Source organism: Moschus berezovskii, chromosome 11 (genome assembly GCF_049115385.1).
Source record: "Moschus berezovskii isolate FMDL1 chromosome 11, NW_MosBer_1.0, whole genome shotgun sequence".
In the NCBI taxonomy this organism is placed as follows: domain Eukaryota; kingdom Metazoa; phylum Chordata; class Mammalia; order Artiodactyla; family Moschidae; genus Moschus; species Moschus berezovskii.
In genome coordinates, this window is record NC_142470.1 from 79,108,889 (window position 1) to 79,133,076 (window position 24,188).

Sequence of the window (24,188 nt, forward strand, 5' to 3'; positions counted from 1 at the left end):
CTTCTTGGTCCGCCCCTCCACTTCTGCGATTGGCTGTGAGGCCTTGGGTCTCCGCCCCACAGACTGCGCCTGCGCGAGACTCAGGGCAGTGAGTGGCACCTGATGGTGGGAGGTAGTAACCCTCCCTTCCGTTCCGCGGGCGGGAGAGCTAGGTAAGCCCAGCCGAACTACCCCGCATGCGAGCCTCCCGAGGCTGCAAGCCACTTTCGCCAACTGCCCAGCTGGCCGGAAATCTCTGTCCCCGGCCAACTGGCGCCTGCTTGCCCCTCGAGCGCCGCCCTTCCGGCGTTACCCTGATGGACCGGCCTCTTTCGGATACGTCTTTCTGTGTCTGTACCTCGGTTTCTCTTGGTTTCCACGTCTGTGTTCTTTGATTATGCTTCTCAGCTCGTCCCTCGCAGCCCACACTCCGGTCGGCTGAGGCAGGCTTAGGCAGAGTCCAGAGCGATACAATTTGGGATGAAGCTGCAGGTTAATGTTCCGCCAAGGCTCCTCTGGGAGTCGCTCAGAAGGGCATTCTCTACCTGTGCAAGGCTGGAGGGCCTGGGTCAGGTCTGACTGCGGATGCCGGGTTCCTGGCCACCTGAGAGGGCACCTGACCAGAGTCGTCCTCGGCTGGCCAGGACCTAGCACAGGGCTGGTTTCTCAGAAGGGCAGCACTGGACCAACTCTTTGTTCATTCACCATTCCTCAAGCCATCTGAGTTTGGGTACTGCTCTCTGTCTTAGGTACAGATCTGCTCGGTCAGTTGGGATTCCGAGGGTGGCCCAGAAATATATCTGAAGGGTTGTCTATTGAGAGAATATATTCTAGATTTCCCTCCCCGCCCCTCCGCTGAGCGTAGCACCTGTGAGAAACATTTCCTTTCTTGCCATTCATTCTCTTCTCGACACCTTGGTGCCCTTTGGTGCGTATATATCAGCGAGGCTAGGGTTGAAATGGCTTTAGCACTTGAGAGCTTGAGACCTTGGAGTATTTCTTAATCTGTTTTAGCCTGTTTCCTTATCAGTAAAGTACTAATATTTGTCTTTGAAAAGTATAGTGTGAATTAATGAGAATGTTGGGATAAGGTGTTGATTCGCCCTTTTGCCCTAGTGGTTGCCTTGTGTGTGTGTGTGTGTTTTATAGACACACACACACATATATATAGGCTTCCCTGGTGGCTCAGTGGTAGGTAGAGTGCTCAGTCACTCAGTCCTGTTCGACTCTCTGAAACCCTGTGGACTATAGCCCGCCATACTCTTCTATCCATGGGATTTTCTGGGCAACAATACTGGAGTGGGTTGCCATTTCCTTCTCCATAGTGGTAAAGAATCTGTCTGCAAAGCAGGAAACTCAGGAGACCTGAGTTCAGTTCTGGCCGGAACAATCCCTTGGACAGAGAAACCTGGAAGGCTACAGTCTGTGGGGTCGCAAAGAATCGGACACAACTGCGTGAATGAGCACATTGTCCATATCTATATGTATGTACATATAATTTTTTCTGGACTGTTCACCACAGTGTAACCTGTGGACTATAATAAACTCCTTACTTAACATCAGTCCATACCATGTATAAGCTCTCTGTTAGGTAATTTGTAAATATGTACGTACATCAAATATGTGCTTTATAGAAAGAAAGTAAATATTTTTCTTCCTACATTGCCATTTTGGTATTTTTGCAGCACTGGGATTTCTTGGTTTAGCATAATGTTCTTTGAAGGCTCTTGATAACACTGGCCACCATTTGAGTATTCCAGTGTGTACCTGGTGTTACTTGGCATTTGCCAGAAAATGTGAACTACTGTGATGTTAGACAAAGGTCCATAATGATAAAAAATGCCAACAGTTCAGCCAAAGTATATTATGGGGTTCCTAGAAGGCATAGCTTATAATTCCAGAAGGGCAAGTTATTACCCTGTGCCCTTTGTTTTCACCTCTGATTTTGGCAAAGAAAAAAAGGAAAGGAAAAATACAATGGATTGCTTAAATAGTCCTAGCACATGACCATGTTGCAGAAACTAAACACAAATATTTAAGAAATTAATGTGTCCTTTTTTAGTCTGTGAGAACAGTTTGTACCATATTAGTCTACATGTATATTTCCACATATGCATCTCCCTGTATTCTAGCACTTAGACAGTTTTGCCCATAGAAAACTGACTTTGGTTCATGGCTTATTTTTAGACGTGGAAGCATTTAGGACAATGCAAAAAGTCATTATTGTCTGTGCTCTTTTCTTAATTTGTTTTTCATTAGATAGCCACTCAAGAAAACACCATGAAAGATACTGACATCAAGAAACTACTGTATACCCATCTTTTATGCATATTTTCAATTATCCTAAGCATCTTCATTCCATCATTCTTCTTGGAGAACTTCTCAATATTGGAGACACACTTGACATGGTTATGCATCTGTTCTGTTTCTGTAACTGCCGTGAATTTAGTATTGTATTTAGTAGTGAAACCAAATGTGTCTTCTAAAAGAAGTTCATTATCATACAAGGTAAGGCTTATTTCTTGATAAATGATTTTTAGATGTAGGTAATTTTTCTTTTACTGGAAGGATAAAGTATTAGTCAAGCACTTATTAGGCTATTTACAGTAAATAAAGAAGCTGATATTTTCCCCCCAAATCAGTAGTGTTTGCTTGCTGAAAGATTGTCCATAATGTTTGATAGATTCTTGCCATGAGTTCATCGGATATCATAGCATTGTGAACCTATATAGTCATGTTTTATGTCATCATAAAACATGATGAAGATAAAAACATGTAGCAATTGCACCTTTAAACCTTATAAGACATTTCAGTTTATTTTCATGCATCTTTTGCATTTCTGAAAGACGCGATGGGTTTTTTAGACATTATAAAATAAGCCACCTTGGTAGCTCTTGTTTCAAACATGGCCTTCCTTGACTAAATAGAAGTTGAAGTTTCAGATATTGGAATCTGTTTTCTGGAATATTTACTACAGTGTGAGAGTTGGACTGTGAAGAAAGCTGATCGCCGAAGAATTGATGCTTTTGAACTGTGGTGCTGGAGGACTCTTGAGAGTCCCTTGGACTGCAAGGAGATCCAACCAGTCCATCCTAAGGGAGATCAGACCTGGGTGTTCATTGGAAGGACTGATGCTAAAGCTGAAACTCCAATACTTTGGCCACCTCATGCGACGAGTTCACTCACTGGAAAAGACTCTGATGCTGGGAGGGATTGGGGGTAGGAGGAGACGGGGATGACAGAGAATGAGATGGCTGGATGGCATCACCGACTCGACGGACATGAGTTTGAGTGTACTCCGGGAGTTGGTGATGGACAGGGAGGCCTGGTGTGCTGTGATTCATGGGGTCGCAAAGAGTCGGACACGACTGAGCGACTGAACTGAACTGAACACGACTATTATTTGAAAAGTCCTCACTGAACATTATTCAGTAATTTAAAACATGTTTACTGCCCTTTGATATAAGAAGTTCATTGTGTGTTTTACTGTTAGATCTTCTTGAAGTCAAGTAGGTCCCACCATCTGATTTTCAAACTTGCAGGTCTTTTTAATAGTAACATAAATATGATTTGGGGAATTATTTAATATTGTAATTTTTTGTCCAGTTTTTCTAGGAATTTTGTTTTAAAATGAGAGAGATTTATTATAGTTGTTATTTTCTGTATTTCACGTGTAACATTATCACACAATAAGGACTGTTTTTTTGTGTATCCTAGCACTCTTATTGGTAAATATTTCATAAATAACTGTTTAACTCCATAAGTCAGTACATAGCAGAGGAACAGAAATGTTTTCTGACTCTGCTGTTGGTTAGGTGTGTGGAATATGGGGGTCGATTCTCATCTTTTAGGCTTTTTAAAAGTATTGTGCAAAGCGTATGTGATCTGACTTCAGGAGCAAATCCAAAGAATAGTCCCCTGTACCACTCAATGTGGGACCAAGTTGTATTTGTAGATAAAATTCAAAGTATCTGCTGTCCGTCAGGCACTCTTGATTCTTTAAATTGTTCATTTCTTTTTTCAGGTAACCAGATTTTTGAAATGCTGTATCTACTTTCTTACGTCTTGTTTCTTCTTTCATGTAGTTTTTGTTCTGTATGGAGCACCACTAATAGAGTAAGTCTGAAATGTGTACCTTAAGCCAATTATGTTTTAAAACAGTCATTTGTAAAACCAAATGCTGATTCTGTTGGTGATTAGAGAAAAAAATGGTGTGTTCAGTTAATGGATCACAGAAGGGTACTGACATCATTGCCCTTCCTTGCCAGTGTTATTATTTTTTTTTTTTAAAGACAGTGAAATAACTTAATTCACTAAATGTTCCTATTACCTAGCCTTCTGTTACCCAGTTGCCTGAGGAGGGAGGTACATGAGAAATTGTCCTATACCAGTAACTGTATGATACTGGTAATCATAATTCCTTAGAACCTCTAAGGAAACTGATTATAATGATATATATAAATTAGTTATAAACAGCATATCAATTCCTAGTAAATGTGATTCTAAACTGCTCGAAAAGTTTATTTTCTTAAAAGTCAGTAGGTTGCTGTATTGGAGAAGGCAGTGGCACCCCGCTCCAGTACTCTTGCCTGGAAAATCCCATGGATGGAGGTGCCTGGTGGGCTGCCATCTATGGGGTCGCACAGAGTCGGACACAACTGAAGCAACCTAGCAGCAGCAGCAGCAGATTGCTGTATTTAATTACATAATAAGCTAATGTTTATAGTTGAAAGATAAAATCTGACTGAATACCTTTTCTAAACTGAAAAATTTTAAATTAGTGAAAGGCAGATTCATGAATATGTCTTACGCGCACGGTAGTTGAAGAAGGTTCAGCTTAGCAGTGATAAATGATCATGGTGAAATGAGTGATGTAATACACATACACACACATAGCTGTGTGTGTATATATTTGTGTGTGTGTATCTGGTTATATGTACGCACAATAAATTATTTTCTAGAGGGGGGGACAAGACCTTTGTAACAGGAAATGGTAGTTTTCTGTCTAATCCATTTAGAGTAGAGTGAATATCTGGAGCAGTGGTTCTCCAAGCATGGTTCTAAAACCAACAGTATCAGCATTTTATCAGAATGCAAATTCTCAGGCCTTAGTCAGAAACTAGTTTACCAGTTCTTCACATGGTTCCAGTATAAGCTAAATTGAACCACTGGTTGCATAGAAAGTTCCAGAGACTGTTGAGGAAAAAGGTGATGATCTGGAAGTGGGTTTTCTTGCAATGGACAGTTTCAGTGTCACGGGGCATTTAACACTTCTGAACTCTATAGTTAGAGCCAGATATCTGCTAGATTGTTTTTTATAGTTTGCATTTCATTAGTAACATGTTTTATAGTCATCATTTTGGTAAGACAGTAGGTTTATATTATTAAATCTGTTTAAATGAAAATGACACAAAATGTGCACATGCACATTTAACACTTCTTAAAAAGCTAATGAAGGTTTTCTTCTTTCTAGGTTGGTATTGGAAACATTTTCACTTGCGGTTATTTTGTCCACTTTTACTACTGTGCCTTGTTTATGTTTGTTAGGACCAAACTGGAAAGCCTGGCTAAGAATTTTCAGTAGAAATGGGTAAGTTCTAATTTTATATTGTAGAGATGTTTGAAGTATTAAAAAGAAGCTAACTAGTTAGTATTAACTACCGACGTACTTTTCTATTCAGGGCAACTGTTTCTCAGCCCTGGATGGTTCTCAGGGATGCCTTCCGGGCCCACTGCAGCTGGGGACTGGGACCAGGGAAGGGTTGTGTGCACTTGAGGGGGACCCAGGCAGGCAGAACTATAGGCCTCTCCCTCCACTTTAGCATGATCAGCTCTGCTTTTTTTCCCCCCTGTATGGTAGAATTTCACTTTAGTCTTTTGTGTGAAAAAGAAAACTGCTACCGGAAGAAAACTTTGGAAACACTCCTCGGGGACACTTTGTCACTGTGATAAAATTGCTGCAGATAAAATTGCTTCCATACATCTTATAATGTAGAATTGGCATTCATTAGCAAAAAATGTTTAGTGTTAACAGCCATAGTTTCCTGTTCACCCTCTTCTGTGGTGAGACATCCAAGTGCAGGTCTTACAGGATTTTATTTCCTTAGCTGCTGCTGCTAAGTCACTTCAGTCGTGTCCGACTCTGTGTGACCCCATCGACGGAAGCCCACCAGGCTCCCCCGTCCCTGGGATTCTCCAGGCAAGAACACTGGAGTGGGTTGCCATTTCCTTCTCCAGTGTGTGAAAGTGAAAGTGAAGTCGCTCAGTCGTGTCCGACCCTTAGCGACCCCATGGACTGCAGCCTACCAGGCTCCTCCATCCATGGGATTTTCTAGGCAATAGTACTGGAGTGGCTTGCCATTGCCTTCTCCGATTCCCTTAGCAGCTGTATGTATTTTTAGCATCACTCAGTTAAAATTTTAGCTTCTTAAAAAGCATTGAAATCACTTGTATCAGAAATTGTTGAGTCATAACTAAGAAAACTAGAAGTTAGTTGGTACCCATGATTTTGTCCTGTTTATTATCCAGCAACAAAACCTTTTTGAGCCTTAACTCTGTAGAGTTTGTACAGAGTTTGTGGAATCTGAATCAGCTGATTCTCTCCCTGAGGGGCTTGGATATTCGAGGGGCAGGGATGAGACGAGCAAAAACATAAGACTAAATTTGTGTAAACAGTGAAGTTTTAGGAACTCGGTAACGGGGGAGATCCCTTAAGGGTGAGCTGGAATGGGGATGATCTGTGAAAGACTTGGATCAGGAGTAAGAGATTTGGTGAGATTAAGGGGAAAGGGGAGACACTGCGTGCTAGAGGAATGCGTGAAATCATAGCAACTGAAATGAATGTGGTATTTTTGTGTGATTTGGAAGAGAACAGCCCAAGTAGAGCAGATACGTGCCTAGACTCCATACATTACTGACTTTTTCCTTCTCAAATGCATACTGTTTGTTCCCCTTCAGGACCATCTTCTAGTGTTCATAAAGTCTCTAGAAAACAAGTGTATCACCATTGAATACCTTTTCCCAGATCATTACCATAGTATTCCAGATAGCATTGATTTCTTTTAGCATTTTAGTTTGAAAATTTTAAACAGGGAAAATCAGTTGAAATCTTATTGGTTTGGATTGGTGATTTATGCAGCTTTGATTTCGGTTTCTGATGATAGTACTGATGGTGCATTTGGGGTGATATTGTCATCTGATTGTACAGTCAGTTCTGCTATATGATGGCATATGCATATCTAAAAATCCTCGCATTATAGAAAACTAAGCAGCAAGAAACACAGAGCTTGTGAAGAAAATGGGATTGAGGTGCAACACTCAGAAACTGCATCAGTAACACATCATAAAAGATACTCAGAATTCAGAAGGGCATGTGCACGCGTGTTCAGTTGTGTCTGACTCTTTGTGATGCCGTGGACTGTAGTCCACCATGCTCCTCTGTCCATGGGGACTCTCCAGGCAAGAATACTGGAGTGGGTTGCCATATCCTCCTTCAGGGGATCTTCCCAGTCCTGGGATTGAATCTGTGTCTCTTGCATTGGCAGGTGGATTCATTAAAAAAGTAGGAACTTAATAAAAATGATAGGGCAGTTTAAAACGTGTTTAATGGCTAAGAAACACATAAATATTGTAGTAAGTTTGTCACTTTTTCTTGGACTAAACCTGAAATTTGCTTTTGGAAGTAGATGTGGGAGGGGTTGCCTCTTGTAAGGAGGGTTGTTGAAAAGTTAAGGCAGATGGTGGAAGTTGTAGCTCAGATATTTGAGGGGAACTGAGACAGCTGGGAGACGGGTTTTTTTTTTAACAGTATGGAGATATAATTCAGACACCATATATGTCACCTATATAGTGTCCAATTCAGTAATTTTTAATGTATTCAAAGATATGTGCAACAGATATGTCGGTTTTGAATATTTTCATCACCTGAAAAAGAAACTGTATCCTTTGGCTATAATTCCCTTATTCCTCTCCCCTAGACAACTGTAAGCACCCTGGAGAAGGAAATGGCAACCCACTCCAGTATTCTTGCCAGGGAAATTCCATGGACAGAGGAGCCTGGTGGGATACAGCATGGGTTGCGGAGACTTAGCACCTGAACAAGCCCTAAGCAACCACTAATCTATTTACTGTCTGTATTTGCCTGTTTTGGACATTTCATAACAATGGAATCATATAATATGTGATCTTTTGTGATTGGCTTTTTCATTTATCATGATATTTTTGAGGTTTATCCATGTTGTAGCATGTTGTTAAGTCATGTCTGACTCTTTTGCAACCCCATGGACTCCAGCCTGCCAGGCTGCTCTGTCTAGGGGATTTCCCAGACAAGAATTCTGGAGTGGGTTGCCGTTTTCTTCTCCAGGGTATCTTCCCTGCCCAGGGTTCGAACCCTGTCTCTTGCTTGGCTGGCAGTTCTTTACTACTGAGCCAGTTGTAGTAAGTGTTAATACTGTATTCCTTTCTATGGTTGAATAATAAGGATGGATATGTACCACATTTTGTTTATCCATTCATCAGCTGATAGACATCTGAGTTTCCTCTTTTTCCTATTCTGAAAAAGTTGCTGAAGGAGTCTGTGTGCAGGTTTTTGTGTGGATATATTTTTAAATATGAAACAGTTTTTTATTTTATGTTTTTAAACTTCACTGAGGAATAGTTGATGATATAAAATTATACATATTTAAAGTGATTTGATATACATTGCAGAATGATTCAAAGAGCAAGATAAGAAACACATATGGATAAACGTTTTTGTTTTACTTGAGTATATGCTGAGGAGTGGAGTTGTTGGGTCATATGGTAACTCCACATTTAATCATTTGAACAACTAACTGCCAGACTTTTTCAATGTGGCTGTTCCATTTTACATGTCCATAGCAGTGTGTGAGGGCACCAATCCCCCTACATCCTCACCAACAGTTATTAGTATTTGACTTTTTAATTATTGCCATCCTTATGGGTGTGAAGTATTATCTCTTTGTGTTTTTTATTTGTATTTCCCTTTGACTAGTGAGGTCAAGCATCTTTTCCCGCTCCTATTGGCTGTTATATGTTTTCCTTGAAGAAATATCTCTTTAGAGCATTTGCTTATTTTTCAATTGAGTTTTTTATGTTTTTATTATTGTTAGAGTTCTTTATGTATTCTGGATATAAGTCCTTTATCAGATGTATGATTTGCAAATATTATTTACTCTTTCTGTCTGTTGTTTTTTCACTTCCATGATAGTGTTCTTTGAGACACAAAGGTTTTAATTTTCATGAAATCTAATTTATTTTTTTCTTTGGTTGCTTGTACTTTTAGAGTCATATCTAAGAAATCATGGCCAAATCCAAGGTGTTGAAGATTTACTCCTGTGTTTCCTTCTAAGAGCTTTCTAATTTTAATTCTTAAATTTGGGTCTTTGATCCATTTTGTGTTAGTTTTTGTGTATGGTGTGAAGTAAGGGTCTCCCACTTTATTCTTTTGCACGTGACTTCCCAGGTGTCCTAACATCTTTTGTTGAAAAGCCGTTTATCCCTCTGAGTGATCTTGACACCTCTGTTGAAAATCAGTTGATCATAGCACATGATTCCATTTCTGGACTTTCAGCTCTTATTCCATTAATGTATATCCTGACGCCAGTATAACACTGTCTTAGTTAACTGCTAGATATTTGAGGGGTGTGCGTGTTTTATGTATTCATACGCTGCTCAGTTCAGCTGGGTGCAGTTTTTGTGTTCACTCAGTGTTTCTCACAGACAATCACTCCTATTGTTCTTTGATATATCAATCAAATTGGAATAAATTCAAATTTTCAAAACAAACATTATAGCAGAACTGACTAAATATATATAAATTCCTAATATTTTAAAATTGAAAAAAGACTTTAAAACTGAAGGGAAACAGTAACCATTCTTAGTTTCTGTTAGTAATTTATCATGAACTTATTATATAGACATTTTCTGAGCCTCTTTCTTTTGATAATTAATTTTTTTGAAGTATAGTTGTATTATATGTTATATGTTACAAGTTACAGTATAGTGATTCACAATTTTTAAAGGTTATACTCCATTTGCAGTTATTATAAAATATTGGTTTATTCCCCCTTGTTGTACAATATATCCTTGTAGCTTGTTTTGTACATGATAGTTTGTACCTCTTAACTGCCTACCCCTGTATTGCCCCTCCCAAGCTGAGAGCTGAGTGAGATTATGAAATAGTAAGTGCTCAAGAAATGTTTGTCAACTGGATTAACAGTTGTCAGGAGACATTTTTATACTTCAGACTCCCAATCCTGACTGCCATTTGTCTTAGTTTCTTGGTTTAGGTAACAGGCCAAGGTGTGCTGAGCATAGACAACCACAGGGAAGGAGGAATGGTTTTTACAGTACATTTAATGTAAAGTTGATTTGAACTTTGTTGTGGGGAACTTAAGTCTTCATGTCTCTACCATACATTAGTGATATTGCAGTTTCCTCCTATCACTTCCCTATCATTTTTATCCCACTTCAAGGATTTAGTATAAATATGTCACATGTCCAGTTTTGAATGAGGTAGGAAATAATCTGATACAGTAACTTGTTTAATGTTAGAGTTAGCCTTAAATGCGGAGAAGGCAATGGCAAGCCACTCCAGTGTTCTTGCCTGTAGAATCCCAGGGACGGGGGAGCCTGGTGGGCTTCCGTCTATGGGGTCACACAGAGTCGGACACGACTGAAGTGACTTAGCAGCAGCAGCAGCAGCCTTAAATGTTCACTTTTATGCAAAAAATTTTAAAAATTCAAAGATCTGGTGGTTCTGCAGTGATAGTATGAAATACCTAGGAAAAACAATGACTTGTGTGTTATTTTGAAATTATTTGAATATATTAACATTATTTATATTGAGTCACAATTTTAATTTAAAATATTATCATAATTTAAAGAGGTTATATAGAACATATGAATAATAGTTTTCTTCCTATCCAGTAATCATTTTCAACAGAAATTAAAGTTCTGATTTGAAGTACTTATGCTATAGTTCTAATTCACTGAAAGTATTTAAAATACCTTAAAGTACTGATTGAAGATTTTAGAACTTTAAATTGTTATCATTCATCCTGTGTTTTAGTATACAAAACATAATAGAGTAGTAGTTTTTTTTCCTTTTGTTTTGCTTATTTAAAGTTGGCCCTTGTATTATTTTTGAAATATAACTGATTCAGGTGTTCTGTATGAATAGCTCAGCTTTGAATTGGGCTGACATCTTGTTCAGTATTGAATTTATATTTTGTACTATTTTAAGTGAAATATCATTATATCCTAATTTTTAGTGTATTTATTTGCATGTGTAACACTGAGTGGATGATACTCAAATAAAGACTGAAGACACTGAAGCTCTGAATTTGAGAACTATGTAAGCGATTCATCCCAAGAGTAAAGGGCCAGTTCTGACACTATTCAGATTGAATATGTAATTAAATGACACTGTTTTAACAAGACTTTTTCTTAAAGTCATGTAAAGTTATTGTACATTTTTTTTTTAAAGAAAGCTATTTTAAAGAAGCTTGAAGATAGAAAAGTCATTTGGTTCCCTAAAAAATTCTAGCAACTCCTTTTTGTTATACTTTATTACTGAATATACTCAATTTGTACTAGTTTACTTCAATTTGTTGCTTTGGTGTTGTAATTATTGTGGGGCCTTTTTTTTTTTTTCCCATCCATTGAATTCCTTACAAAGGAAAATAATAATTTGACTATCTTCATCCTATATTTTTCATTCAAGTTTGCTTTTTCTTTTATCAGTTTATTTTATGCTTTTATTTGAATGTTTCAGAATTTGATCACTTTTCATGAAATGAAAAAATTTAATTTCTGAATACGTTCCTGAATCTGTGATTATCTTGCCAAGGTAAAGACAGCCTATAAGCCATATAGCGAAAACAATAGGCCTCTTTTTGCCATATTTGTGTTGAAATGGACTTTATATTGAAAACACCACTGTGGACATTAAAAGTGAAAGGATGGTGAATGACCAATTTTTATATGTATTAAAATTAGGTAATTTAGTCTTACTGTGGGTACAAAAATTTAGTAGCAGTGAGGCATTGGTTTTAATATTTATTCAGCGGGGGAAGGGAAAAGGTTATGTAAGACTTCTGTAAATATCTTTAGCCACTAGGAGGAGTTGTTTAGTGCCTGTTTTTTAGAGATCAACAGTTAAAAAGATCAACTCCGTCTAAACAAGCACTGTTTTAATGACAACCTGTCTGAGCCATAGTATTTATTATTAACTATTTCAGATAACTGATACAGTGTCTGGAACATAGATAGTAGGTATTTGAAATGGTTTACTTATTTCAATTAAGATTTGATAAAATGAATTTCAGTGGAGTCAAATAATGTGGACATTTACTTAGAACTCACTGTCATGAAGACTGATCTGTAATATTTAGTCACTTTTAAGTTTGTTTGCAGAATAGTGCACTACGTATTCTATTCTCAATCATATATGTGTGTAAATATAGATATAAAACTTAACTATGAAGAAATTAGCCATTAACCATTGAATTCCAGTGGCTTTATTATGGAAATTTATAAAATGAAAATAAATCAATGTCAGTGCTGCTATAAATCAGTGACTAGAAAGGAATTTATGCTTTTTGTTTTTTACAAAAGAATATTATAAAAATTCAAATAATAGAAAAACATCAAAAGTTAAAGATCTTAGAATGCTATGTAAAGAACAGCCGTTACTAACAGATTTTGTATGTTCCAGATTTTATCTGTGCAAAAATATATGTAATTTAACTGGTTTTACTAGTCACTGCTTTATAATTTGCTTTGCTTTTCACTTATTGGGCTGGTAGGGAAATGGCGGGAGAAGGCAATGGCACCCCACTCCAGTACTCTTGCCTGGAAAATCCCATGGACGGAGGAGCCTGGTGGGCTGCAGTCCTTGGGGTCGCGACTGAGAGACTTCACTTTCACGCGTTGGAGAAGGAAACGTCAGCCCATTCCAGTGTTCTTGCCTGGAGGATCCCAGGGACGGGGAAGCCTGGTGGGCTGCCGTCAGTGGGGTTGCAAGAGTCGGACACGACTGAAGCGACTTAGCAGCAGCAGCAGCAGGGAAATGGCAGCAACTTCTCTCCTTAAATCTTCCTAAACTAATCATTGGGAAAGAATGGGATCACCATGATTTAATTAGCCTACTCATCCGAGATGAGATGAATGTTGGCAACTAATCATCATTATAAGTATTCCATGTACCATGATTTAACTAATTTCCTATTGAGGGTTATTATCAAATTTTAATGATATAAATAATGTTGTTATGAACATCTTTGTACCATATAATTTTGTATACTTGTACACTGATTTCTGTATACCAGATTTCTGGAGTTAAATTCCTAGGTCAAAAGAAGTTGATAGACATCACCAAATTAAAATTCTAATTTGAAATATATATACACACACATATATATACTTTATTAAGTGGTAAAGAATTGCCTGCCAGTGCAGGAGACCCAGGTTCAATACCTGGGTTGGGAAGGCCCCCTGGAGTAGGAAGTGGCAACCCACTCCAGTATTCTTGCCTGGAAAATTCCATGGACAGTGGAGGCTGGCGGGCTACAGTCCATGGGGTTGCAAAGAGTTGTACACATCATCTGAGCACATCTGACCTCACATCACACAACTGAGCACACACATCATCATCAAAACTCACACACACAAACATAATACACCTCAACAGAGTGCCAGTTTCCCTGAATCCCCATCAGTGCTGTTTATACTCTTTATCAGTCTCCCAGGGCTGCCGCCTGCTGGGTTTTACCCAGGAAGCAGACTGTTCTACTATAGGTTCATCTGATTCCTAATGGAATGCATAAGCCCTGGTCAAAAAAATTTTTTTAAATTTGTAGAACCTCCATTCATTAAATTTCAGCTGAATATTTCTGATTATATCGCAAAGACACCATTTCCCTTGCCTTGGCTCTCTGCCACCATTCTTTCCTTCTGCCTCATGGCACCGAAAATTTGATAGAAAAGAACATCCAATCCTCAAAATGCAACTTCAAGACATGAAAGATTGATGTTGGTTAAGATGGGAAGGCAACTTCAAATAACGCATTCATTTTATCCCAGCAAATGGGTAGTTTGGGCAGCCTGACCATATGAAGTATGTGCAAGTTGAAAAGAAATGGTCTGACAATGCCTAAAAACAAACTATAGAAGAAGAAAAAGGCGTGTAGAAGATAAGGAACTTAGCCTGGAAGAAAATACTACCCAAGGAACAAAAACAAGCTCCACATAGTTTACCACAGAAAAAACTGTTATTAAGGATATTAATGCAATAAAATAAGAGCTCAAAGATGAGATAATTAAAGAAAATGAGGTGGAGAAGGAAATTGAAAAATTAATGAAATCCAGATCATACTATTAGATCATAAATTAGAAACATAGATAAATTAGAAAATCAAGTTGTAGCAGCAAGAAAGGTTTGAGCTAATCAAAATGAATGAAGGCTAACGGGGGTTGGAAAGAATAAAGCAATTAGAAAAGAAATGATAAATATAGAGAACATACAAAGGAGGTCAACTTAAGAAAAGTTAGTACCCCTAAAATACAAAGCAAAAAATAATTCAAAGATATGATAGAAGACAGTTTCCCCAGATGAAGGAATTACTGAGTACGTATATAAGGGGGTTACTATATCAAGAAATAATTGAATGGAGTTCAGAACAGAATAAAAATACTGTAGAGATATCATAGTAATGGAAGTTATACAGCGGGTGAAGGGAAGATGGAGAAAGATGCACCCCCAACCACTCTGGCTACCCCCAGATCCTGAGCCTAGTTACTACAACCTCTTAAGGAAGGCTTAAACAAAATTCTACATACTAAGCAATGAGTCTTTAGCTTATGCCTAGTCCTTTTTATCTTCTGGGCCCAGAACACTGACACCCAGGCTTATTCCATCTAGGCAGAATACTGAAATGATTTCTCTCTGAAACAAATGGTACCAAACAAAACACCTGTAGATACTGACATTTGAGATTTCTCTTAACAGGCAGGGTTCCTACCCAGTTCCTGGAGCAGTGAAGCCCATCAGTTGAATCATGCTACTTGTGTACAGTGATCAGCCAGCCAGCTGTTTAGAGTTTCACTTTTTTGTTGTCTTTTTAAAAAGCACATTATTGAGATATAACTTCAAGCCACAAAACTCACCCATTTAAAGTGTACAATTCAAGGGGACTTCCCTGGTGGTCCGGTGGTTAAGACTCCACGCTTCCACTGCAGGGGACAGAAGTTCAATCCCTGGTTGGGTAACTAAGATCCCACATAATGGCCAAAAAATAAAGCAATAAAATGTATAACTCGATAGTTTTTTTGTATAGATACTGTTTTGTAACCATCAGCACAATCTAAGTACATTTCATCACCCCAGAAGAAATACCTGTTAACAGTCGTTCTCCATTCCCACCGGTCTCTCCCACCCACCTGCTTACTCTCCATCCCAGGCAATCACTAAAGCACTTTCTGTCTCTATAAATTTGCCTTTTCTGGAAATTTCATATATAGTGTTTTACATTTAAGTAGAATGGTAACTGAAGAATCACTAGACATTTGAAGAACACCTCTAAGCTGAAAACCAGAAATGCAAACAACAAAAAAGAAACTCAGTGGAAATAAAAGCAGTGTAAGAACCAGAAGATAACTTTAAAATATATATATATTTTTATATCCATAAACATGAACAGGAGGTAATCAAAAGGAATATTCAGAGAAGAAAGCTGCTTGGGAATTAAAAAAGTCAACAGAAGTAGGGACAAAGTTGAAAAGACCCTTTAGTCAAACAAAAGGGCAAAGATATGGGAAATGAGTTAAAAAGTAAGATTAGAGAATTAATTCATAATGATATTATCCCCAGCAAAAGAGTAAGAAAAACAAAATTCTTAAGGGACCTGGGCATCAAAAGGCAAGTCTTTAAATGAAAATTTCAAGAACTAAAAACCTGACAGTCTAAATTAAGAAAGCCCATGTGTATTTCTGGCATAATGGATGAAGAGAACCACTCCAAGACATATTAATGTGAAATTTTAGATAACAAGAAATAAAGAGATGGTTCTAGAGGCTCCCAGAGAGGATGGTGGGAGGGTGGGGGCGTAGAGAACATGTTACTTACAGAGAACTGGGAGCCAAATGGCTCTGAACTACTCAAGCAGGAATCAGAAAACAATGGAGCAATGCCTTCAATATTCTGAGACAAAGTGATTGCCAACAATTATAGTAAAGTCACTGTCAGAGTTTAAACATCTCTAAAATCTTGTTTTCCCCCTACCTTTTCTCAGGAATGTGTTAAAGGATGTACTTTAAAAAAAGGGGGAAATGGAAGAAGTCTCGAAAGTCAGGAAAATGGAGACCCATCAGCCCTGAGAGAGGCAAGGGGAATTCACGAGATGGTGTAGGGCACTCACAGGAACACAGTTGCGCCTAAGTCTTAGACAGCAAGCAGTCAAGTTTAGAGCAGGTGAGGTGTCCCCACAAAAGAGGGGGGGGGGAGATTGGAGAGGGGGAGCACCAACGAGCATTAGAGCTGATGTTTGCTTTCCTTGGAATATTTGAGAATGACTTAGTGACAGATGTGTAAACAAATGGAGAGTAAAAAAGAGAGGCGTTCTTAATATCCAAAGAAAATTAAAATTTTACTCTAAGAAAGTATAATTATGGTTAGCTGTGTGCTTCAACTGTGATGAATATTTCCATAATCATCATAATGTAGGTACAGCTGAGAGGAGGCGATATTACCGTCAAAGAGGATGAGGAGTCATAGAGAAAGTGTATGTGGGAATGGGAGGCTTGTGGGTGAAGAGTTCTAAATCCTCTTCTTCCTCTGTAGAGAACAGAAAGTAACTAAGTCTTGAAAAACTATACATGTATGTTCTTTTAAATATGAGGTACATGAAAGAAACAGTGAAGAGCTGAAACTGTCTGCTTTAGAAGCTGAAATCAGGAGTGAGGAGGGATCAGAGAGGGGTTATTATTAGTCTAATGGTGATCTTTGATTTTAAAGATATTTATATATATTTTTTATAAATATAAATTTTTAATTTTAAAAAGATAGGCTCCAGATTTCTTCTAATTTTTAAATTAGGTCTTGGTTCCATTTTTTTCTGCGTTTGTTGTACGTAAGATCATAAACACTCTTCATACATCAAACAAACAAAATAGAGGACAACCTCTTGGATATTTGCCCTTATGTTAACAAATATAAGATGACCACAAGTGTGCTTATAACAATGAAAAACAAAGTGTGATGGCATGGATCTTGCCCCTTAGCGCAAGGAACTTGGAGCTTACATTAGACATGTACATAAGTCTTATTAGACTTACCTCATATTGCTGACTGGATTTAAAGCCTTCAGAGACTTCTTTTGACTTAAAAAATTTGACTTTTAAGGCTTTTATAAAATCCTAACCCTAAATCTACCACAATGAAATACCATTTCACCACTCACTAAGATGGCTATAATCAGTAAGTAGCAAGTGTTAGCAAGGATCTGGAAATTGGAACCCACATACACTGCTGATGGGAATATAAAATAGCTCAGCTGCTTTGGACAATAGTCTGGCAATTCCTCAAAACGTTAAGCACAGAGTTATCAACAAGTCTATTCCTTAGTATCCCCAAGAAAAACATATGTCCACACAAAACTTATACATGAATGTTTATAGTAGCATTAAATGTAATAGCCGAAAAGTCAGAACAACTCAGGTGTCCATCAACTAATGTGTAGAAAAAATAATATGTGATATATCTGTATAACAAAATATTTGGCAATAAAAGGGAATGACATTTTTACGTGCTACAAAATTGATGAACCTTGGAAAGTGAAATAATGCTGAGTGAAATAATCCAGTCACAGAAGACCACACATTGATTTCATTTGCATGAAATGTTCAGAATAGGCAAATCCATAGAGACAGAAAGTGGATTAGTGATCTCTCTAGAGGGAAGGGGAAATTGGGAGTGACTGCTAATGTAAAGGGTTTTGTTTTGTGGGTGATGATTGTGCAATTCTGTTAATATACTAAAAACATTGAATTGTGCACTTTAAGTGGATCGTATGGCTGGAAAAAGTTTCTCTGTAGCATTTTTTTAAAAACTGTATTCAATAAAGCCATTATTTTTTTAAAAAAATCCTACTCTAACCTACTTTTCCAGTATTGTTACCCATTCTTCCACTTGGGCTCAACCAATTTTACTTAAGTTCTTTTAACCTATAGTATATCTTTTCTTCATTTCTTCAAGACCAAATACTGCTCATTCTTCCAAATTCAGCTGAACTTCCTCTTTCATAAAAAAAGAAAAAAAGCAAAACTCTTCTTAGCAGAAAGTAAACTCTGCTCTCAACTTTGCTGATCTCTCAGCAAATCACTTTACACATTGCAATACCAAGAAGTGTGTGTTTTGGTGAAAGGTAGTCAACATTTCTCAGTGACATAAAGTAAAAAATTACCTTAGGCAAACCTTTAAATTGCCTGAATTGTACAATTCTGTCTTTACATTCAGCTCATTAGTTTTTTCACCTCTTAAGACTGGATTAGATCTCTGTTCTATTGAATGTTAGTTGAAGAAATTGACTTTTATTTTTAAGTGTTACACAAAATAGAAAAGAACAAGTAAGCCCAACAAATTTGGATGTATGGGGATTGCCTCCAATCTTCTTCCAGCCCCAGTTTTCAATAGAAACAGGCCAAAGTCCTTAACTCATGTAGGTGAGGGAAAGGTAGTAATGAGATGGATAGGTGATGGGATGTTGGTTTATGGACTGACTTGTTCTGGATGGTTTTAATTCAGTGTACATTTTGTGTATAGTAATTAGCCTGTTTCTAAAGCAGTCATCTAACAAATGTTTCCCCCCTTTACCACACTAACAGAAGAAACTGCTTTTCATAAATTTCAGAATAACTAAACACTGCATTTGAAACAATTGAATGTTTGGACTCCAGTTACTGCGTTTTGGGGGAGTGGTTTACTCCACTGTAATGAGATTCTTATTCCACCCAGTTAAGTGATCACATTAGGGGCAGACTGAAGCCAAGACTTACTAAGAGACAGGCAGAATTATGTCTTTCCACCTTTACACTGTAAGATGTGTATTTAATAAATAGAATTGTAGGCCAAAGCATTGGATCTTTTCTAATATTTTGTTCTCATTCTCTACTCCTTCCCCACCAAATAGAGTTGATTTTCTTAAATGGAATGTGCCATAAGGGACTAGTTGAATAAATGATGCTTCCTTGGGACAATGGAATACTAGTAAAACTGTTAATAGGGGAAGATACACAGCAAAACAGTGTTTATGACATGGTACATTTGAGTTTGTTTTGAAGGGTTTATACATACATGTGTGCATATAAGCAGATGTGCATATATCATTCTAAACAAAATTGTGTGGTTTTGTGTGCATAAAATATTTCTGGAAGGATGTTAGTAATAGTCATTTCTGGGAAAAGGAACCAAAGTTGATAATAAGGGTGAGAGGGGCACTTAGCATTCATTGCAAATACTCTTTTGTATTGTTTGACTTTCAGAATGTATATATGTTACTTTTCCAGCTGAAAACCACTTATATCTTCTTGCCAATTAATTGTTAATGATTCATGGCAAATATTTATGTGTCAATTTGAGATGCTTATTTGAAGTGAACAGAACACTTACATATGTATGGTTTTAATGTGTGTTATTCGTTTGCTTTCCCAGCAGCTGAGATCTGTTCCACCAGTGATTTACATATTTGTGTTTTACAGAGTTACGTCCATTTGGGAGAATAGTCTTCAGATCACTACAATTTCTAGTTTTGTAGGAATATGGCTTGGAGCCTTTCCTATTCCACTGGATTGGGGAAGACCATGGCAGGTTGGTTTCAACTCCTTAAAGCAGCAAAGTAAATGCTTGTGCAATGAGGTTTTGTAAAACTGATGACGCCAATGAGTGTATATATAAATTGTTTCATTGTTCAGTTAAGTAGGGATGTCGGTTCCCTCTGTCACTGTAACCTGGGTGACTTATTGGGGCCTCAGTGCTACAGGTATCCAGATTAGCCTGGTTCTGTCTTCCAGCACTATTTTCACATATAGCAAAGTTGATTTTGAAATAAGTGTGAAATTAGAGGAAACTTAAAAACATCAGATTTTTCATTTTCTATCACAGCAGGGTATAGCTATTAAGCTAGGTGAAGCACCATAAGTATTCTTTTTATCCGCATTTTATAGATGAGAAAATTTATACCTAGAGGACATGTGATATTTCCAAGGTCACTGAGCTGGTGATGGATACATCTTTGTCGTAATTTTTAATGGCTTTGTAGTAAATCATTATAATATAGTTATTCTAAAATTTAACAAATTCGCTGTTGATCATTTAAGTTATAGATAATAATTTACCATTTTTACTATTTTACTGTTATAAACAATGTTATGATAAAGATCTTTTAATCTGTATCTTAAAGGATGTTTCTAATTATCAAGATAATTTCTCCCAAATCAAGTTTAGTATTAAAAAATAAATATACTTTTCTTTTTCCAAAATGAGAATTTTTCTCTTGATTACAAAGACAGTATACATTTATTTAGAAAACTTCAGCAGTCCTAATAATTATATAAAGTAAGTAAAAATTATCAAATATCCAGCCACCCAGAGGCAGCTCCCATTTGTGTTTTGGTGACAATCTTTGCAGTCTCTTTATAACTATTCATAGTATACATATTATTTTTAATCTGTTTCTTTCCCCTTCAACAGTATTGTGGAACTCATTCCATGTCAGTGAAAAGTTGTATGGGTGTAATACTGTATAATTTGGGTAAAATCCCATCTGAATTTCTCATGAATGGATATTTAGATTATTTACGGTTTTCACTATTATTATCATAATTATCATAAAACATGCATCCTTGCAGTTTTGTCCGGTTTTCTCCTTAACTTTTTCTTTTTTTTTTTTTTGTAGTTAATTTATTTTTTATTGGAGGCAAATTATTTTACAATATTATATTGGTTGGTTTTGCCATACATTGATATGAATTTGCCCCGGGTTTACATAAGTTCCCCCTCCTGAACCCCCCTCCCACCTCCCTCCTCCCTTTATCCTCCCTCTGGGTCATCCCCGCATGTCAGCCCCGAGCATCCTATAACATGCATTGACCCTGAACTAGTGATTCGTTTCACATATGACAACATACGTGTTTCGATGCCATTCTCCCAAATCATCCCACCCTCACCCTCTCCCATAGAGTCCCAAAGACTGTTCTATACATCTGTGTCTCTTTTGCTGTCTCGTATACAGGGTTATAATTTGCATCTTTCTAAATTCCATATATATGTGTTAGTATACTGTATTGGTGTTTTTCTTTCTGGCTTACTTCACTCTGTATAATAGGCTCCAGTTTCACCCACCTCATTAGAACTGATTCAAATGTATTCTTTTTAATGGCTGAATAATACTCCATTGTGTATATGTACCAAAGCTTTCTTATCCATTCGTCTGCAGCTGGACATCTAGGTTGCTTCCATGTCCTGGCTATTATAAACAGTGCTGCAATGAACATTGGAGTACACGTGTCTCTTTCAATTCTGGTTTCCTCGGTGTGTATGCCCAGGAGTGCGATTGCTGGATCATATGGCAGTTCTATTTCCAATTTTTTGAGGAATCTCCACACTGTTCTCCATAGTGGCTGTACTAGTTTGCATTCCCACCAACAGTGTAAGAGGGTTCCTTTCTCTCCACATCCTCTCCAGCATTTATTGCATGTAGACTTTTGGATAGCAGCCATTCTGACTGGTGTGAAATGGTATCTCATTGTGGTTTTGATTTGCATCTCTCTGATTATGAGGGATGTTGAGCATTTTTTCATGTGTTTGTTAGCCATCTTTATGTCTTCTTTGGAGAAATTTCTGTTTAGTTCTTTGGCCCATTTTTTGATTGGGTCATTTATTTTTCTGGAATTGAGCTGCAGGAGCTGCTTGTATAATTTGGAGATTAATCCTTTATCAGTTCCTTCATTTGCTATTATTTTCTCCCATTCTGAAGGCTGTCTTTTCACCTTACTTATAGTTTCCTTTGCTGTGCAGAAGCTTTTGATTTTAATTAGGTCCCATTTGTTTATTTTTGCTTTTATTTCCAATATTCTGGGAGGTGGGTCATGGAGGATCCTGCTGTGATTTATGTCGGAGAGTGTTTTGCCTACGTTCTCCTCTAGGAGTTTTATAGTTTCTGGTCTTACATTTAGCTCTCTAATCCATTTTGAGTTTATTTTGGTGTATGGTGTTAGGAAGTGTTCTAGTTTCATTCTTTTACAAGTGGCTGACCAGTTTTCCCAGCACCACTTGTTAAAGAGACTGTCTTTTCTCCATTTTATATTCTTGCCTCCTTTGTCAAAGATGAGGTGTCCATAGATGCGTGGATTTATCTCTGGGCTTTCTATTTTGTTCCATTGATCTATATTTCTGTCTTTATGCCAGTACCATACTGTCTTGATGACTGTGGCTTTGTAGTAGAGCCTGAAGTCCGGCAGGTTAATTCCCCCAGTTCCATTTTTCTTCCTCAAGATTGCTTTGGCTATTCGAGGTTTTTTGTATTTCCATACAAATTGTGAGATTATTTGTTCTAGTTCTGTGAAAAATATCTTTGGTAGCTTGATAGGGATTGCATTGAATGTATAAATTATTTTGGGTAGTATACTCATTTTTAACAATATTTATTCTTCCAATCCAAGAACATGGTATATTTCTCCATCTATTAGTGTCCTCTTTGATTGCTTTCAGTAGTGTTTTATAGTTTTCTATGTACAAGTCTTTTGTTTCCTTAGGTAGATATATTCCTAAGTATTTAATTCTTTTCGTTGCAACAGTGAATGGAATAGTTTCCTTAATTTCTCTTTCTATTTTCTCATTATTAGTGTATAGGAATGCAAGGGATTTCTGTGTGTTGATTTTATATCCTGCAACGTTACTGTAATCATTGATTAGCTCTAGTAGTTTTCTGGTAGAGTCTCTAGGGTTTTCTGTGTAGAGGATCATGTCATCAGCGAACAGTGAAAGTTTTACTTCTTCTTTTCCAATTTGTATTCCTTTTATGTCTTTTTCTGCTCTGATTGCTGTAGCCAAAACTTCCAGAACTATGTTGAATAGTAGTGGTGAGAGTGGGCACCCTTGTCTTGTTCCTGACTTTAGGGGAAATGCTTTCAGTTTTTCACCATTGAGGATAATGTTTGCTGTGGGTTTGTCATATATAGCTTTTATTATGTTGAGGTATGTCCCTTCTATTCCCACTTTCTGGAGGGTTTTTATCATAAATGGATGTTGAATTTTATCGAAGGCTTTCTCTGCATCTATTGAGATAATCATATGATTTTTATTTTTCAGTTTGTTAATGTGGTGTATTACGTTGACTGATTTGCGGATATTGAAGAATCCTTGCATTCCTGGGATAAATCCTTAACTTTTTCTTAGTTTGTCCAGTTTTCTCTTTAAATTCCTAGGTAGTGAATCTCTGATATGTGTCTCACTTTCCAAAGGCCATTGAGGGAGCTAGATTGTATGTCTTGCACTTAACTGCCTACTTTTTAAGTCCATTCTTTCTGGTTTCTATTAGACGTTGTGTCTCCCTAACAAATGAGTTGTTGTTTTACATTCAGTAAGTCTGGTAGGTTTGCCCTTCCCCGTAATATTTCTTCACCTACTTATATGTTACAGAAATCCCTGGAGGTTTGGCATGTGTGGTGTCACTGATACCATTCCCAAGGTTATAGTATTAATAAAGGTTTCTTTTATATTCTCTTGGCCATCTCAGTGATTGCTGGGAAATAGAGATTCATTTGTACTCAAGTTACCATCTTATGAAACTTAATTTCATTCAATAGTGTCATAATTTCTTTTTCTTTTTCCTGCATAGGCAGGTTTCCTTTAACTGTTTCCATGGTTTACCACACTTTACCAGAGCTAAATATCCCCACATACCCATCAGTTACTAAAGCACATTTTCCAGTCATCGTCATGGTTAACAAGGAAAATGACAGGCAGCAAAGTAGGAAGAGAGACATATAGAAACAAGCAGAACTCAAACTGAATGGAAATTAAACTTAAAAATATGGAACGCTTCACGAATTTGCGTGTCATCCTTGCGCAGGGGCCATGCTAATCTCTGTATTGTTCCAATTTTAGTATATGTGCTCCCGAAGCGAGCACATAT

At 37.4% G+C, this 24,188-nt stretch overlaps 1 protein-coding gene and 1 non-coding gene across 2 annotated transcripts in view; one reads left to right on the forward strand and one right to left on the reverse strand.

Moving 5' to 3' along the window:
• The first annotated feature begins 5 nt into the window (after positions 1–5).
• Positions 6–24,188, forward strand: part of PIGF (phosphatidylinositol glycan anchor biosynthesis class F) — a 33,971-nt gene continuing 9,788 nt past the window's right edge. Inside the window, exons 1-5 of the mRNA XM_055399138.2 lie at positions 6–152; positions 2,239–2,487; positions 4,004–4,095; positions 5,453–5,569; positions 19,753–19,861. Of these exons, the coding sequence (XP_055255113.2) occupies positions 2,260–2,487; positions 4,004–4,095; positions 5,453–5,569; positions 19,753–19,861 (546 nt within the window). The 5' untranslated portion in view covers positions 6–152; positions 2,239–2,259. The remainder of the gene's footprint in view (positions 153–2,238; positions 2,488–4,003; positions 4,096–5,452; positions 5,570–19,752; positions 19,862–24,188) is intronic.
• Positions 24,081–24,184, reverse strand: LOC129540169 (U6 spliceosomal RNA). The gene has a single exon (XR_008682620.1). It is a non-coding gene; the product is annotated as a U6 spliceosomal RNA (small nuclear RNA).